The following is a 16,825-nucleotide window of genomic DNA, read 5'->3' as shown; positions in this document are numbered from 1 at the left end:
TCCAGCACAGTTTGCTGATTCCCCTGCTCTAACAGACCGACTAAACCTGGCAATTAACAGGTGAGCTGAATCAGGTGCTTGAGCAGGAAAAGAATAAAACTGTGTAGGATTTCAGCCTCCCAGGACCAGAGTTGCCCACTCTTGTTCTAGAAGCTCAAGAAGAATTTCAAGAAGCTTTCACAGTAGACCTGCATAAACTCCACTCCACTGTTTTTGCTCCTTGTTTGAATTTAGCTTTCTCCTCGCCCTTAGTTCTAGATTTGCAGTAGCTTATGTTAGCCAGTAGCCTTTGGTTCATCAGATATTAAGCCATTTTTTAATGGATGAACTCTGGAAAAAGGTCCCAAGAATTAGGCCTGGTTTTCCGTGTCAGACATGTTCTCACTACAGGTAATGTTCTATGTGGTTTAGCAGTAGCCGTTATTTGGCCGTGAACAAGCAGTAGTTCACAGCCAAATAAGCTCATTCCCCCATGTGCATTGAAGAGAGCCACAGGGTGAGGGCGCAGTGGGTGCTTACTGGTTGTTAATGTCATGCTCTAAAAACAGGTCTACTAAATGTGCCTGAAAACAGTGGAAAACACTCCAAAGACCATTCACTCGACTTTGTGCTCTCAGATATGAAGCTACATCCTATAAACGGGTGTGACTCGAGCCTCAGTTAGCTGAAACAGAGTCATCTCAGCCTAGAAAGCCAGCTGCCAGTCCAACCACAGCAGTACTGGCCTCTCGTTCGCATTTCTGTTCCTCTCAGACACGAGTAGTATTGTCAACACTTGTGTCGGAAGCTCAGCAGTTAGCCAACAGCATCTGCACTGGGCTGTCTGATACTCGGTGGAGCTCTGGCCGAGCTAGTTAAGCTAAGGTCAGCATAGCGAGTGGGATACGGATCCAAAAAAAATCTGCTTTCTGTCATTAAACAAGGTTTATACACTTTAACCAATTCAAGGACTTTCCATGATTTGTTTACAGGAATGTTTGGTCCACGCTAGTAGCTAAGATAATCCTTTATTAGTCCCACAGTGGGGAAATTTTCAGTGTCACAGCAGAAAAGGGATAGCAAGACACTCAGTTTTCAAAAACGTACATAAATTACCAATATATACACAATATAAATAATATAAATAAAAAGCAATAACAATATTATTTACAGATTATTTACAGGTAATTGCAAATGACTCTTAATTGCACGTGTGTGTGTGTGTGGGGGGGGGGTTATTGCACATTGTATTTTTACATTAAGGGATCTCTGTTCCCTGAACATGTGTGTGTAGTTTAAGTGTGTGTGTATGTGGTCCGCTGGGAGCAGTGGGCTTGTCTGCCTTCGAGATGCTACCGCCCCAGCAGACCACTCCATAAAAGATGGCAGATGCCACCACTGTGTCAAAAAAAGTCCTCAGGAGTGCTCTCTGCACCCCAAAGAACCTCAATCTCCTCAGTAGCTAGAGTCTGCTCTGGCCTTTCTTGTACAGTGCAGCATTGTTGACTGACCAGTCCAGTTTGTTGTTCAGATAAACACCCAGGTAATGCACGTTCATGATACCACGGCCAAAACTGTTGAACGTGGTCATATGAAATATGGGCAGTGTTTGGTCATGTGACAAAATATGCTACTATAAAAGTTTGTTATATTATTAAAGTTATTATATAAAAGCTAATTACAAAATTTCCCATGACTTTTAAGGGATTTTATTTGGTTATTTTTTAAGGATTATTCAGTACTGGACTTCAGTACTAGCATGTTTAATTTATAATAATAAAAACCTCCACCTCCATTCAGAAAGATGACATCTATGCTTAGTCAGACAGTTAGGAAGTGGAGGTTGGTCTCGCTGCCCTCTGCAGCCTGTCAGCTATTTGAACAGAGAGAGCTGACACGTCCTGACAGCCCGGCCGAGGTCACGGGCACCTCCGTCATACAAGTGGGCCCAGTGGCACTGCACTTCATCTTACCTGATCGCATCAAACAATGCTCCATCATGCCCTGGACCTGTAGCTGCAGCAGCTACTACAGTGTCTCTGCGCTCTCACCACGCCTGATTCTATCCCAGCATGCTTCCACTAAACACATCCATCACTCAGCTTGAGCAGGCCAGTCTCCCCATGCCTGCAGGATTACACAGCCATAACAGCATATCTGATTGCTGACACGGAGAGCCCTCTCAGTGGTGGAACAATGTGGGCATAACGTTCATACGTCAAGCAGATCTAGAGAGTTCTTGTTAACCATTTGCCCTCAACATCTCCATATAAGCTACATGTTTTATGGAGATATGTATAATCTCATGCTATGGATGCTTACCTGCCAGAATATGCTGTCTATTGTCTGTCCGAGGAAGCCTTCCCTTGTTTCGGAAGACAGGAGCTTGGGGCCCAGTATCGTCATAAACTCGTCGAAATCTACTTGGCCATCTCCTGCAAGAAACACATAGAGGCATTCATGATTCATGATCCCATACGAACATTAAGAAAACGCTTCTCTAATGTATCCATCCCAACTTGTTCCATTTGTTTAATTACATATCAGAATTCCACAACTTGTTCCATTTGTGTAATTACATATCGGAATTCCACAACTTGTTCCATTTGTGTAATTACATATCGGAATTTCATTTGTTTAATTACACATCGGAATTCCATTTGTTTAATTACGTATCGGAATTCCACAACTTGTTCCATTTGTTTAATTACGTATGAAAATTCCACAACTTGTTCCATTTGTGTAATTATGTATCGGAATTCCATTTGTTTAATTACATATCGGAATTCCACAACTTGTTCCATTTGTATAATTACATATCGGAATTCCATTTGTTTAATTACATATCGGAATTCCACAACGTGTTCCATTTGTGTAATTACATATTGGAATTCCACAACTTGTTCCATTTGTGTAATTACATATCGGAATTCCACAACTTGTTCCATTTGTTTAATTACGTATCGGAATTCCATTCGTTTAATTACATATCGGAATTCCACAACTTGTTCCATTTGTATAATTACATATCGGAATTCCATTTGTTTAATTACGTATCGGAATTCCACAACTTGTTCCATTTGTGTAATTACATATCGGAATTCCATTTGTTCAATTACATATCGGAATTCCATTTGTTTAATTACGTATCGGAATTCCACAACTTGTTCCATTTGTTTAATTACATATCGGAATTCCATTTGTTTAATTACATATCGGAATTCCACAACTTGTTCCATTCGTTTAATTACATATTGGAATTCCATTTGTTTAATTACGTATCGGAATTCCACAACTTGTTCCATTTGTTTAATTACGTATAAAAATTCCACAACTTGTTCCATTTGTGTAATTACATATCGGAATTCCACAACTTGTTTCATTTGTATAATTACATATCGGAATTCCACAACTTGTTCCATTTGTGTAATTACATATTGGAATTCCACAACTTGTTCCATTTGTGTAATTACATATCGGAATTCCACAACTTGTTCCATTTGTTTAATTACGTATCGGAATTCCATTCGTTTAATTACATATCGGAATTCCACAACTTATTCCATTTGTGTAATTATATATTGAAATTCCATTTGTTTAATTACATATCAAAATTCCACAACTTGTTTCATTTGTGTAATTACATATCGGAATTCCATTTGTTTAATTACATATCGGAATTCCACAACTTGTTCCATTTGTATAATTACATATCGGAATTCCATTTGTGTAATTACATATCAGAATTCCACAACTTGTTCCATTTTTGTAATTACATATCGGAATTCCATGTGTTCAATTACATATCGGAATTCCATTCGTTTAATTACATATCGGAATTCCACAACTTATTCCATTTGTGTAATTATATATCGGAATTCCATTTGTTTAATTACGTATCGGAATTCCACAACTTGTTCCATTTGTTTTATTACATATCGGAATTCCATTTGTTTAATTACATATCGGAATTCCACAACTTGTTCCATTCGTTTAATTACATATCGGAATTCCACAACTTATTCCATTTGTGTAATTATATATCGGAATTCCATTTGTTTAATTACGTATCGGAATTCCACAACTTGTTACATTTGTATAATTACATATTGGAATTCCATTTGTTTAATTACGTATCGGAATTCCACAACTTGTTCCATTTGTGTAATTACATATTGGAATTCCATTTGTTTAATTACGTATCGGAATTCCACAACTTGTTTCATTTGTTTAATTACATATCAAAATTCCACAATTTGTTGCATAGTGCCAACATATTTTTATAGACCAGATCTAATAAATCATATCAATTGTTTTGAACTCCACTTTAACTCTATTATTAAGCAGTTTTTAAAAATGAATCTATGAATATTGTTGCTGTCTCGCAAAAAGTCATGCATCATGCAATCAAAATTCGCAAAAAGAGAAGTAAAAACCTTCTTAGCTTTTAATGGAAGTCTAAAAAGATTTAATTCCAATTCATTCTGAATCCTTTCTATCTCATCCCAAAAAACAAGTGTTTCAAGAGTTTCAGGTCACGTTCTGGAGTGTTGTTGTGTGAACAGGTAAAATTCTTCTCCAGATTATTGAAATGAATAAAAGACTGATTCACTGATTAGAGGAATAATCATTAGCTGCAGCATCACAAGAAATCAAAAAACACCTTTATCTTACTGAACAGAAAGCATAACAGACTCTGTGCTCTGTCTCCGCAGTCTTACAGTGTACAATACTTCCGTCAAAAGAAAGAAGAGAGCAACAAGACACTGCTCAACATTAAATGTTTCTCAGGAGCCTCAGCTCAATTTTCTCAGAAGTGTTTTTATGAATATGATATTGTTTTATTCACTTGTGAAGAGTTGATGAAAAAACAGCCTTATTTTCATAATTCCAGTGATTTGCTTGAATTTGATTCAGAACCTGAGTGAGTGAATATGAAGCAAATCTCCCTCTCTCTCTCTCTCTCTCTCTCTATATATATATATATATATATATATATATATATATATATATATATATATATATATATATATATATATATATATATATATATATATATTATATACAAAAGTTGGGCTCAGCTGGTCTCAACAAGTTCCGAGTCCCCCTCAAGGCAACCCTGAGAGAGCATGTTTATGGTCCTGAGACTCGGGCACTACAACACTACATTACACCTTGTCCTACACTGGTAAAAGTCAAGGATCCTTGAGGAATGTTTGGAGGTTCTTCAGTTTGAACCTGTGGAGGAACTTCTTTAGGTGCTTTGAGGAACCTTCAAGAAAAGGTTTTTAGAAGGAAAAATCCTTGAAAGTTCTTTAAAGCACCTTAAGAGGTTCCTTCACAGTCTCAATCTGAAGAACCTCCAAACGTTCTGCACAAATATTACACTTTTAATGGTGTAACAGTTCCCATTCTAATCAACGAGATAGTTCACACCACCTGGCTGAGTGACATTTTTGATGTTTTGTCTCAATATTAGATTTTTTTTATGAATCACATTGATAAATATTAGCCATTAACCGATGAGAAGAAACCAGCAGATGAAAACTTTAGGCCCAGAAGGTAAAAATACGGTCTACTTCCCTTAGCTTTGTGAAGGATGTTAACAGGTCTGTTAATTTTAGATGCTAACACAGAAGTTCAAAGCCTCCAGTGCTGAACTGATAGGTCTGCAGTTTGTTTACATCTCATCTTGTTCCTCAAACTGTGAACATTTATTTGCTGTTAAGATACAATGCAGTATTACAAAATCCTCTATTTGCATTGAAACCTGTCTAAATTTGCACTTTGCAATGCACATAATCATTAAGGTTAAAAGAGCATGTGTTATTTCACTCATTCAATACCATCCTCCCTAGAGTTATTTGCACAGCTTGGACATGAATTTGCAGATTTTACACAAGCAAATGTTTCAGAAATTAGGGCCATGGTTAGGTTTTTCGGACACACGCGTTACTATAGGCCCATAAAAAGATTCTAAGGGAAATCTAAGGAAACCTTACATATGGTTAATATAAGCATTCATGAAGGTCTGTATAGGATAGTATATATATATGCTATCCTACACAGACCCTCATAAATGCTTATATTAACCAGCACAGGCAGTGTTATTTACTGCAGGCTATTATCTATTATGAATGTTCTACAGACATCTTAAGCAGGGACCTTAGACTCAAGTGCTGCCCCTCACTCTAGCTGAATGATTCATCAGCAGAAGAGGTAAAGCAGAATAAACAGAGAGGCGAGATGCTTTTTTTAAATGTCAGAGCATCCTCCTCCTCCTCCTCCTCCTCCTCCTTCTCCTCCTCTTCTGACGCTGACCTGACCGAAACGGCCAGTTCTCCGATGCGAGTCCCTGTCCTGCCTCATCTTCTCTCACGCTTCCTGGAAGATGAGTCAACTGCACTTAATTCAACTTCATTCCAGCACCGTAAACCACTCCCAGGGTGCAGACACACTCATCCATCTGACTGCACTGACTGCTCAAGTTCATGATATAACGTCTACTGGCTGCCGATGACAAGCGCCACGGTGCTGAGACCTTTAAGTAGCCAGTTGGACGGATGGTCTGCAGGTCCTGGGTGGGACACAGCTTAGCAAAGATATTCAATTGATTGCCGATTACTGATCATCTTATATCAAATGCAATACAAGGCATTATTGTATTAAATATGAACTTTTCATTACAGCTCTCTCCACTTTCTCTCCATGTGCTGTTTTTGTTTTTGGAGTTTCAGCAGCTGGTTTAAAGACTAACACACACTGAAGTTCAGTACTTTTTACACAGAGACGTGGACCTGAATGTGAAATCACTGCAGAAGCTCTTTCTGTTTCTAAACTGGTGTTTTATCACTGCTCTGAAATGGGAATTTTACACACTGATTAAAAAGCTGTTTGCTGAAGCTTAGCCAGATTCTGCTTCCCTGCCTGCACGTGTTTCTGCATTGTGGACATTCTGATTTCCTTAACCAGTAAACGCTGTTCTTTCAAGATTATTAGATCTTATTTGGGATCAGATATAAAAAAGTACAGCCTATAAAAAGTGGAACACTGTAAATATCATACTGCATATATCCAGTATTTAAGTCAGACTCGGTACTCTGTATCGGCAGACACTTGAAAATCTGGTATCGGTATCGGAAGAAAGTGGTATGGGTGCAGCCCTGGTAATCAGAGTGTTTCGTTTCAGTTTTTAGTTTTTGAAATTGTTAAATATTAGACAAAAACTGATGAAAATTAAGAAATTAGGTCCAGAAGGTAAAAACACTTTGCCTACTTAAAATGCCTTTAGCTTTGTGAAAGATGTTAACCGGTTAGCTTAATGGGAAACTGCTAGAGTGCTGAAAGTTTCAGGTACTAATACTGACCCTGTTCTTGGGAATTAGCTGTAAGCGTTCAAAAAGTTTATAATATATATAAAAAACTTTGGCGAACATTTGTTTGCTGTTAAGACACGACATAGTGAGCTAAATTCATATATTTGCACTGAAATCTCCCTCAATTATTGTATTAAATGTAGTGTAATCAGACTTCATTCAGTTGCTTTTGGACTATGTGTCTTATTATTGAACACCAGGCAAACACAACTGTACTGTCTTCCTAAATAAAATATTATAATTAGTAATGTGCAGTAATGGACTGTTTGATTGTGATATTCACAGTGGCCTTATTCTTAAACCTTTGTAAATCCCTGAGCAAACTGCAAGATGATCACATGGACCTTCCTAAAAACCAGATCCACGATTGCTGTGTAAACACCAGATTCATTAGTGGAACGTCTGTAGATGCAGATGAATTCCAATGGTTCACCAATTCGGCAAGTGTGTAGTAGTTCCTTTACAATTACCATAATCCATGGTCATGGTTTATAAATGACCACCAAATAAGGAAGCCTGTGGACTGAGAAATCACAGCAAAAAGCCTCAACATCTCTGCAAAAAGCGAACGAAAACAACTAATTCTGACTCAGAAATCAATGTTGTATTGAATGAAGCCGGTTCAAATTGGCACCTTTTAATTTTACTCTATAGATTTGTTTCTCGCTGTGGGGGAACTGGATATACGCAAGGTCTTAGACGGATAATGCCGTCTAAACCCTGTGTTCAGATTGAATTCGTTTCTCAGGGGGGGCGTCTATAAAAATTCTTACATGTCTCCTCAGCGATCAAACTCTCGCAAGCAGGCAGCAGGCAGCAAAGAGGTTGAGCGAGTTCAGTATGTTTGATTCACGTAGTCACATGATCACATTCAGAACAGGTCAAAGAGAGACGCTGGTTCCAATAACAGTATGAGTCCATTCTCCTTTCTGAGGGTTTTTTTTGTCGAGTAATTCCTAAAGTGTGTCACATATATGCATATATACGTGCGCTCAAGGACTTAACACTTTGCAGCAGTGGCCATTACCTTTTTCCCCTTTTTTTCCACATGTGGAAACATCTGGCAGGAAAAAAAACATACAGAAATATGAATCCGGATGAAGATAACATGATCCGAATGCTTAGTTCAGTGGAAAACAGTAGGTATTTCTATGTAACAGTGGGTATTATTTATTATAAAAATTTTTAAAATAATAAATAAAAAAACTTGAATTAAAGCGCAGTCATGTCAAATGACACTTTTGGATGTCTTTCGAATGGATGTTGACGTTAAGTGTGGTCAAGAGCAGGTATACATTTTGTTTGTACATTTTGTTAATTTTGAGACAGTAAACACTTTAATGTAAAAATTATTTTAAGTGCGATTCATGTGTAAATTTGTTCTTCTTGGGTTTCAGGATCTGAGGCCCAGTGAACTGATATCTGGTAAAACTGTAGGGGAGGAATAAAGAGCTACAAAGTAGGCAAGGGAAGCCTTTTGCTTATTTATGTGTTGTATCAGTAACAGAGTCTGTGTATCCAAATGTGAGCGGAAACTACAGCTAAGTCTTCCATGAAGGTCATAATTGTGCAGGAGTCGCTGCACAGTAGAACTGTGCACCATCTTTCTAGGAGAGTCTTTCTAGGAATCTTATGAGCCGTCCTCTCTGAAAGTTTTCTTGACCTTAACTTGACCTCAGCTGTTCCTCTGAACTGCCATTTCTTATTCACATTACAAACCAAGGGAAAAAACAGCTACCTGAAAACGCTTTGCTATCTTCTTATAGCCTTCTCCTGCTACCTGGGCATCAATTATTTTAATTTTCAGAGTGCTAGACAGCCCATGGCTGCTGATTGTTGAGAACTTGGCCTTTCCCAATGATGACTGTGGTTGGTAGTAGTTGGTATGGCACAACAGATAACACCACTACCTGCCACTGAGCTACCACACCTTGTGGGAGACTGGGGTTCGATTCCCCGTCTGGGTGCCTGTGCTGCGCTACACCAATAAGAGTCCTTGGGCAAGACTCCTAACACTACACTGGCCCACTTCTGTAATACGACTATCCTTGTAAGTCGCTCTGGATAAGAGCACCTGCTAAATGCCACAAATGTAAAAAATGTAAATGTAATGACTGTGAACAACCCATAGCCCTAACAAGCTACCAGCAAGGCTTGTTACACACTAAGGTGTATTACTCAGTAACTACAGAGACTTCTGTACAAACTGGTAGGGCTATTCTTTGGTAACTGAATTGTTTTGCTTAACAATTTCAGACCGCCAGACGAGCTCTAGGCTGTTTAAGGGGTTAAGGTCTGAGACTTTGGTAATATTTTTCTCTTGGGGTGGCCAAGCAAAATTGCATAATGCTCCTTTAATCATTTTGTCAGTCTATGGTTGTGAATAAAAATAATATAGTAATTTTAAAAAAGAATGTCTAATCTATAGACTGTATTAAAAATAAAGGAGCTAAAAGGAGTTATTATGCCATTAAAGCACTTCTGCTACCCTGCACATAGAGTGTCTTTGGGTGTGTGTTGCTGCAGAAGCCAGAGAATGTTTGTAACAGAGATGTGGTTCTTTATGAAACCAGGGTGTATGGTATTACTGTCACAAATACACATTACTGCAAAGGTTATTACTCTTGATACGCAGATCAATCAGTCCCTAAAAGCTTCCGATCAGATTCACTGTATTTCACCCCCCACTCACAGTGGATTCAACTGTCACATCATCTGCATGCTTGAGCCATCACCAAGCAGTGCTGTGGGTTCGCAAAGGAGCAGGTGTAAATGAGTGTGGCCTTCTGCTAATGGTGAGGTCAGCGACCCCCCCAGCTTTCTCCCCCACGCATGGCCTTCAAACTCACTCGCATTACACACACCATTAACTTCCAAAGGCTCTGTGAAATACTAGAAAATGATGCAAGGAAATGAGGTCTCCTGCCTATTTATGAGCCTCAGTGCCTACAATCTCCAAGACTCTGTAGGCTAAGCAGAGATGGCTGAAGGGAAATTGCTGCGGGAATAAGACCACAATCCAGCAGCAGCGGATTGATTGTGTCTAAAAGAGTCTAAAAGAACTTACAGGGGAGTTAAGGCAGCTTCAGCAACATTATAGGCATTATAGGAGTATAAGGGGCATTTAAATAATATAATCACATCAATATTTCCATATGTTCCATATATTATCACTGATCTAATTTAATAAATAGTTACACTGTTACATTTAAATACATATTAATTATGATTTACAGAATTGTTCAGAGGCTCAGAGTGTATATACATAGTATATATATAGTATGTATGTATTGTATGTCTGTATATATATATATATATATATATATATATATATATATATATGTTAACATCAAATTCAACCATTATTTTTTAAGGGAATTCAAATCCTAATAAACAAAAAAATAACAATTTGCAATTGCAATTACAATTTGCGTGGCAATTAAAAGGCAAAAATCATGAGTAACATTTGAGAAATTAATAAACACGTTCATTATACAAACTGTATAATGAACAAACTGTATGGTGGTGGTTGCACCATGCTTTAGGCTTGTGGATGTTGTGATAAGGAATGAGGACTACCTTGGAATTCTTTAGCATAACCTCAAACCATCAGTCAGACAGCTGAAAGTGTCTGGCTAACATTAGGGCTAACATTAAGCTTTTAAAAATGACCTTCCCAAAGTCCTGAACTCACCCCTATTAAAAATATATGAACTGTGCTTAAACATTGGGCTGTGCCAGAAAACTAACACATTTAATGGATTATCTGCCAGAAAGAGTGGTAAAGTCTCCATGCAAACATCCAACCACAACTGTAAATGCTCCGAAGATCTAGGAGGCTTAATGCCATATGCTGAGGGTTCCCAATTCTGGTCCAGGAGATTTACCACCCCACAGAGTTCAAGTCCAACACCACTGGTTCTAAAATTCAGATGGTCCTGAAGGCCTTCATTATGCGGATGAGGTGTATTAAATTCGGATTGGAGCTAAACTCTGGAGTAAAATACAGATTGTGTACGTAAATGTCCGACTTCAACTGTAAATGCTACGGAGATCTAGGAGGCCTAATGCCATAGGTTAGGGGTTCCCAATTCTGGTCCTGAAGATCTACCACCCCAATGAGTTCAGATGGTCCTGGAGGGTAGTTGGTCACCATGACCATGACTGGGTATCCCTGCTCTAGAATGTGGACAGTTTAGTGTTTACCTTGCTCCCAACAAACTGGATCCAACTAATTAGCTTACAGGACAGGGGGTCCTGGGAACCTGTGCTCAATGGTAGCAGTTCTCAATCCGGGTTTCTTGGATGTTGTAATGTTTTGCTATTCTAACATACCCATACTGGTCCAAAAGATCTGTCAACCCACAAATGGCTCTACTATACACATGCCCCTAAAGGTCTTCATTCTTTAACCGGAACAAGAGTATTCAGCACTAGGGCTGGTGCTAAACTCAGGTAAGTAGATTACCAGGTCCAAGATTGGGCACCCTTGCCGTACTCCCATAAAGTAACTCAAGACACCGAAACCTAACCATTAACTGCTGTCGGATTAGGACAATCCTGTCTTTTCATGCAACCAACCCTTCGTTGACCGTAAAACTGAACTTCTTCGGGCTTATCCCGATATAGAGCTGCGAGGGTGATCTGTGGCAGTCACACTGTGGTTCCGCAACTTCTGCTGGAACAGATGCCACTGTTTGTATTTTTCACCAAGCATCACTCGATCATTTTGTAGCCTGCTAGCCACCATATGCCATTCATCACAGGGCTATTTAGCTACGAGGGCCACAAGAGCGCTAATGAGAAAAAGAGGGCGGCGTGATGTAGTGCAGATGTTTTATGGCTACTGTCAAGTGCATAAGAAATCACAAGCGGCCTATTTTTTCTGGAAATGATCTGGAAAAATTATACATATATTTTACACAAGATATCACTGTACGACTATACAGGCGAAACTGAAATACCCTGATTCTGTACCTGAATTCCAAAGGACCTATCGTTTTCAGCAGCAATTTACAGTGTACAGCTATTGCCAGTATGTAGGAGGAATATAGGGGTTCTGTGTAGAACCCATGCCTGTGGTGGTTTGGGAGAAGATTACTTAGTAGTAAACGGTGTAACAGCAATTAAACCGAGGTGACTGTGGCCCTGTGACTATTTTAACAGACCAAAATACACATGGTTACATAATCACAAGTGACTGTCCCCTTGCTGATTTCATCTATTATTGTACATTTATGCTTAAATAAATAAATATACAATGTTAAAGGTCCTTATCTGACCTTACCAAACGCATCCTTATTATTTCATTTAATCAAAGACCAAGTTATCCAATATGGCACTTTACTATAGAACTGTACATCAGTCATTAACTTACATAAGTACCTAGTAAACAAGCAAACAACACTAATTGTATATAAGAGAACTACTCATTTCCACATGGAGGTCACTAGGAAAAACACTGTGTGCATTTTACAAATTCAGGGGTACTACACTACACTGTTGGAATTGGTGACCTGGTCAAAATATCTGTTACCTTGATAAGTTAACCCCTTAAAAAAACTATGGTCTGCTGGCAGGCCGAAAGTGTTCCTACAAACTATTATTACCAGAGAATAGCCCCAACAGTTTGTCCAGAAGTCCCTGTAGGTACTAAGTAATACACCTGCGTGGAATAAGCCTTAAGGGGTTAAATAAGTAGAAGATGATCTGATCTCCAAAAGGCATGACAAGCTCTTCAACATTTTAAGCAAGATTTTTAGTGCATGTAGAATAGGAGCACCATGCAAAATTTCAATGAACAAAAAAGGTGGAGGTCCATTACTGAGGTTTGTACTTTCCAAGAGAAATGCTCATACCCCGTCTGACTGCAAAAGTGTTAAAGTATCCAGTGATCCATAATGAGTGTATGCAATTGCCCGACCACAACTCTAAATGCTATGGAGATCCAGGAGGTCTAATGCGATTGGCTAGGGGTTTCCAATTCTGGTCCTGGAGATCTATCACCCCAGAGATTTCAGGATATCTGGTCGATATACACTGCCTGGCCAAAAAAAAGGTCACCACCTGGATTTTTAACTTAAAAAAATAGATAAGAGCCTCGCACTGGATAATTGGCAATTGTTTGGTGTGGCACAACAGATAACACCACAACCTGCAAGTGAGCTATTACACCACATGGGATACCAGGGTTTGATTCCCAGTCTGGGTGACTATGCTGCGCTAGACCTGAACTCCATTGAGAATCTTTGTGAATGTGCTGGAGATTTTGCGCAATGGTCCAAATCTCCCATCATCAACACAAGATATTGGGGGGGGGGGGGTCATTGCAAAACTCTGGACAGAAATAAATGGTGTGACATTGCAGAAGCTTGTGTCAACGCTGCCACAGTGAATGCGTGCTGTAATGAAAGCTAAGGGCGGTCAAACCACATATTAGACTGAGTGACCTTTTTTGGCCAGGCAGTGTATTTGCTACTGTGATTAGTTAGCTAAGCAAGTACAAGATGAACTGATCCCCAAAGGGCAGGACATCCATTTCCAACATGTGAAGCCTGATTTTAGTGCACTAGTTCTGCACTTCTGTGTAATTAGGAAATGTCAGTTAACAGAAATGGTGGAAGTCAATTACTGGGGTATGTACTTTCTAAGAGAAGTGCTCATGACCACATCAAATCTGAACCCTGTTTTACTGCAAAAGACCTTTTTTATCAGTGATTTAGCGGGCTCGGGAGTGGTAATGCAGTGGTGACACTTCCACAAATGTGGCCTTCACCAGAAGAAAACCTGGGTTGTGTCATCACCAAAAAAGCTAGAATTAAGAGACTGCAGCCTGATGACGCTGTGCTTTAGCACATGTCATAGCACATGTGTTTTGCACGTTTGAATTTCATGTAAAGAACACCACTCCAACTGATAAGCACGGCGTGGATCAGTCATGCTTTAGGCTTGTGTTGCAGCCCGTGGCATGGGGAGCATTTTCCTGGTAGGGAAGAATGCATTCGATTAAAGTGTACAAACTTGTGCTGCTTTTTTTGTCATTTTGAAACTCTAAAAGATGGAAATAAAAAAGAAGGAATAATAACTTAAAATATTTAAACTAACTTAAAGAGATGAAAAAAATTAATTAAGCTAACTTAAACTTTTTGCCTTTTGGAATTCTTCTTCTGGAGGTCTTCTTTTACTCGGGGTGACCCAGTTTTTGTAAGCCACTGTATATTTTTACAGATTTTTAAAATGTAAATGTAAAATGTATGTACATATCTACATTAGAAATCATGGATCACAGATACTCGATATGTGTGTGAACCAGGGATTAATTGCCAAAGTTTAACCACAACAGTGTGGAAAACTGTTTTACTGCTGCTGTTATTCAGCGCAGAGCTGCAGGGAAAGCGCACAGACTGAGCAGCCGTCCGTAACCTGAATGGAGTGTGTGGATAAAATCAGTACAGTGTGTAAACACTGAGCCCTGAGAGCCAGAAGAGTATCAAGAAGGAATCGTCAAGAGAGTGAACCTCAGAACAACAAACTCCACTGAGCTAAGCGCACGCGAGAGAGGCAGCCACACCAAACAACCCCTATATCACAAACATGACTGGTTCAAAATAAAATAATAATAATATACACACCATGTCAAAATAAAAGTCACAAATACAAACACGTGAAAATAAAAGTCACTAATACACACGTCAAAATAAAAGTCACACATACACATACACCATGCCAAAATACAAGTCGCTAATACACACATATGTCAATATAAAAGTCACAAATACAAACACGTCAAAATAAAAGGCACACATACAAATACACCATGTCAAAATACAAGTCACTAATACAGATGAGCAAACACACCATATCAATCCGTATAAGCCAAATAAGTCACTCATGCAAACACACCATGTCATAATAAAAGTCACAAATACAAACACATGTCAAAATAAAAGGCAAAATACAAACACACCATGTCAAAACCAAAAAAGTCAAATACAAATGAACAAGCCTACCATGGTAAAAAATAAAAATCACTAATACAAACACCAAGTCAAAATAACAGTCACTAATACAAATGAACAAACACACCATGTCAAAATAAAAGTCACTAATACAAACACGTTGAAATAAATGTCACTAATACACACACGTCTAAAATAAAAAACACTAATACAAACACACCATGTCAAAATAAAAGTCATTAAGGCAGATGAACAAACACGGCGTATCAATATTGATCATTCATGCAAACACAACATGTAAAAAAAACTCATGCAAACACATCATGTCACAATTAATGTCACAAATACAAACACATGTCAAAATAAAAGGCACAAATACAAACATAAATACAAAAAGTCTGTAATACAAATGAACAAGCATACCATGATAAAAAATAAAAGTCACTTATACAAACACCAAGTCAAAATAAAAGTCACAAATACAACTGAACAAACACCTTGTGAACTTTAAAGAACAGCGGTATAAAACAAATAACCAGATCGCTTCAAAGTCAAAAATAGAAACAAAGTAGAAACATAACATTAAGTAGTAATAGTAAAATGATTCAATCCATGACTCAAAAACCATGATCTGATCTGAACTGTGACTTTTGTGATCAGTTACATCAGTTCAAATACATAAGAAACAAATGTCTGATACTGTTTAAAAAACAACCTGTTTGCACACCTTTCAAAAACAGGAACTTACCATCCATGTCCAGTCTCTGCATGATGATGGCCAGCTCCACTTCGCTGGGCATGTACCCTAGGGAGCGCATGGCCATGCCAAGCTCCTGCTTGGAGATGAAGCCATTGCCATCTCGATCCAGCACCCTGAAGGCCTCGCGAATTTCTGCCAAAACAAACAAGCGGACGAGTCAGCATCCCTGTTCTCTTCCCTCTCCCTCTCTCCCTCCCTCTTGTCCCGCTCCGGTCCGTACTTATGGGATTGGTTTTACGCTGCTGAGCAGCTGCTGACTCCAGTTGACACAATCGATTTGCCACTATCTTCCGCATTCGTTCTGTCATTGCAAGAGCAGGGAGTCCTGCTGCTGCAGATAGTCTGCTTTTCACCTCAAAGCCTCCACCAGACCATCTTAGCCTACGCTTATTTCTGCTCACATCTCTCAGTAGAACCATTAGTACATATTTCTCTGCTTAGTTGCGCAGGAATGCAACAGAGTTCATACCAATATTGCCTTAATTGCTTTCTTGGTTTCTAATATTGATGCATATAAACAACTCAGGGTTAGTTTTAACACAGTGTTACAACAAAGCCAATTCCAACCAAATAAGAGCAGTCTAATTCCATCAGAAGTCCGATTCTGATTCATCAGAAAATACTAGAAATGTCTTAGTTAAATAGTTGGCACTATAGAAGCAAAGTTTACATTAATATTATATTAAACAATTACAAATTACACTCAAATACTTTTTTTAAATGATTCGCCAAAAACTTAAATGTATAAGGTT

At 38.6% G+C, this 16,825-nt stretch overlaps 1 protein-coding gene across 2 annotated transcripts in view; it reads right to left on the bottom strand.

Annotated features, from left to right (window-relative positions):
- The window catches only part of caln1 (calneuron 1), an 89,804-nt gene that overhangs the window by 49,564 nt on the left and 23,415 nt on the right, over positions 1 to 16,825 (bottom strand). For both annotated transcript variants that reach the window (XM_072692243.1, XM_072692242.1), the window contains exons 3-4: positions 16,062 to 16,205; positions 2,302 to 2,414 (exon numbers count right to left, since the gene is read on the bottom strand). In XM_072692243.1, coding sequence (XP_072548344.1) covers positions 2,302 to 2,414; positions 16,062 to 16,205 — 257 coding nt within the window. The remainder of the gene's footprint in view (positions 1 to 2,301; positions 2,415 to 16,061; positions 16,206 to 16,825) is intronic.

Source organism: Salminus brasiliensis, chromosome 11, assembly GCF_030463535.1.
Source record: "Salminus brasiliensis chromosome 11, fSalBra1.hap2, whole genome shotgun sequence".
NCBI lineage: Eukaryota > Metazoa > Chordata > Actinopteri > Characiformes > Bryconidae > Salminus > Salminus brasiliensis.
The sequence above is the reverse complement of the archived record's forward strand: the minus strand, read 5'-3'. Positions and strand labels throughout refer to the sequence as shown.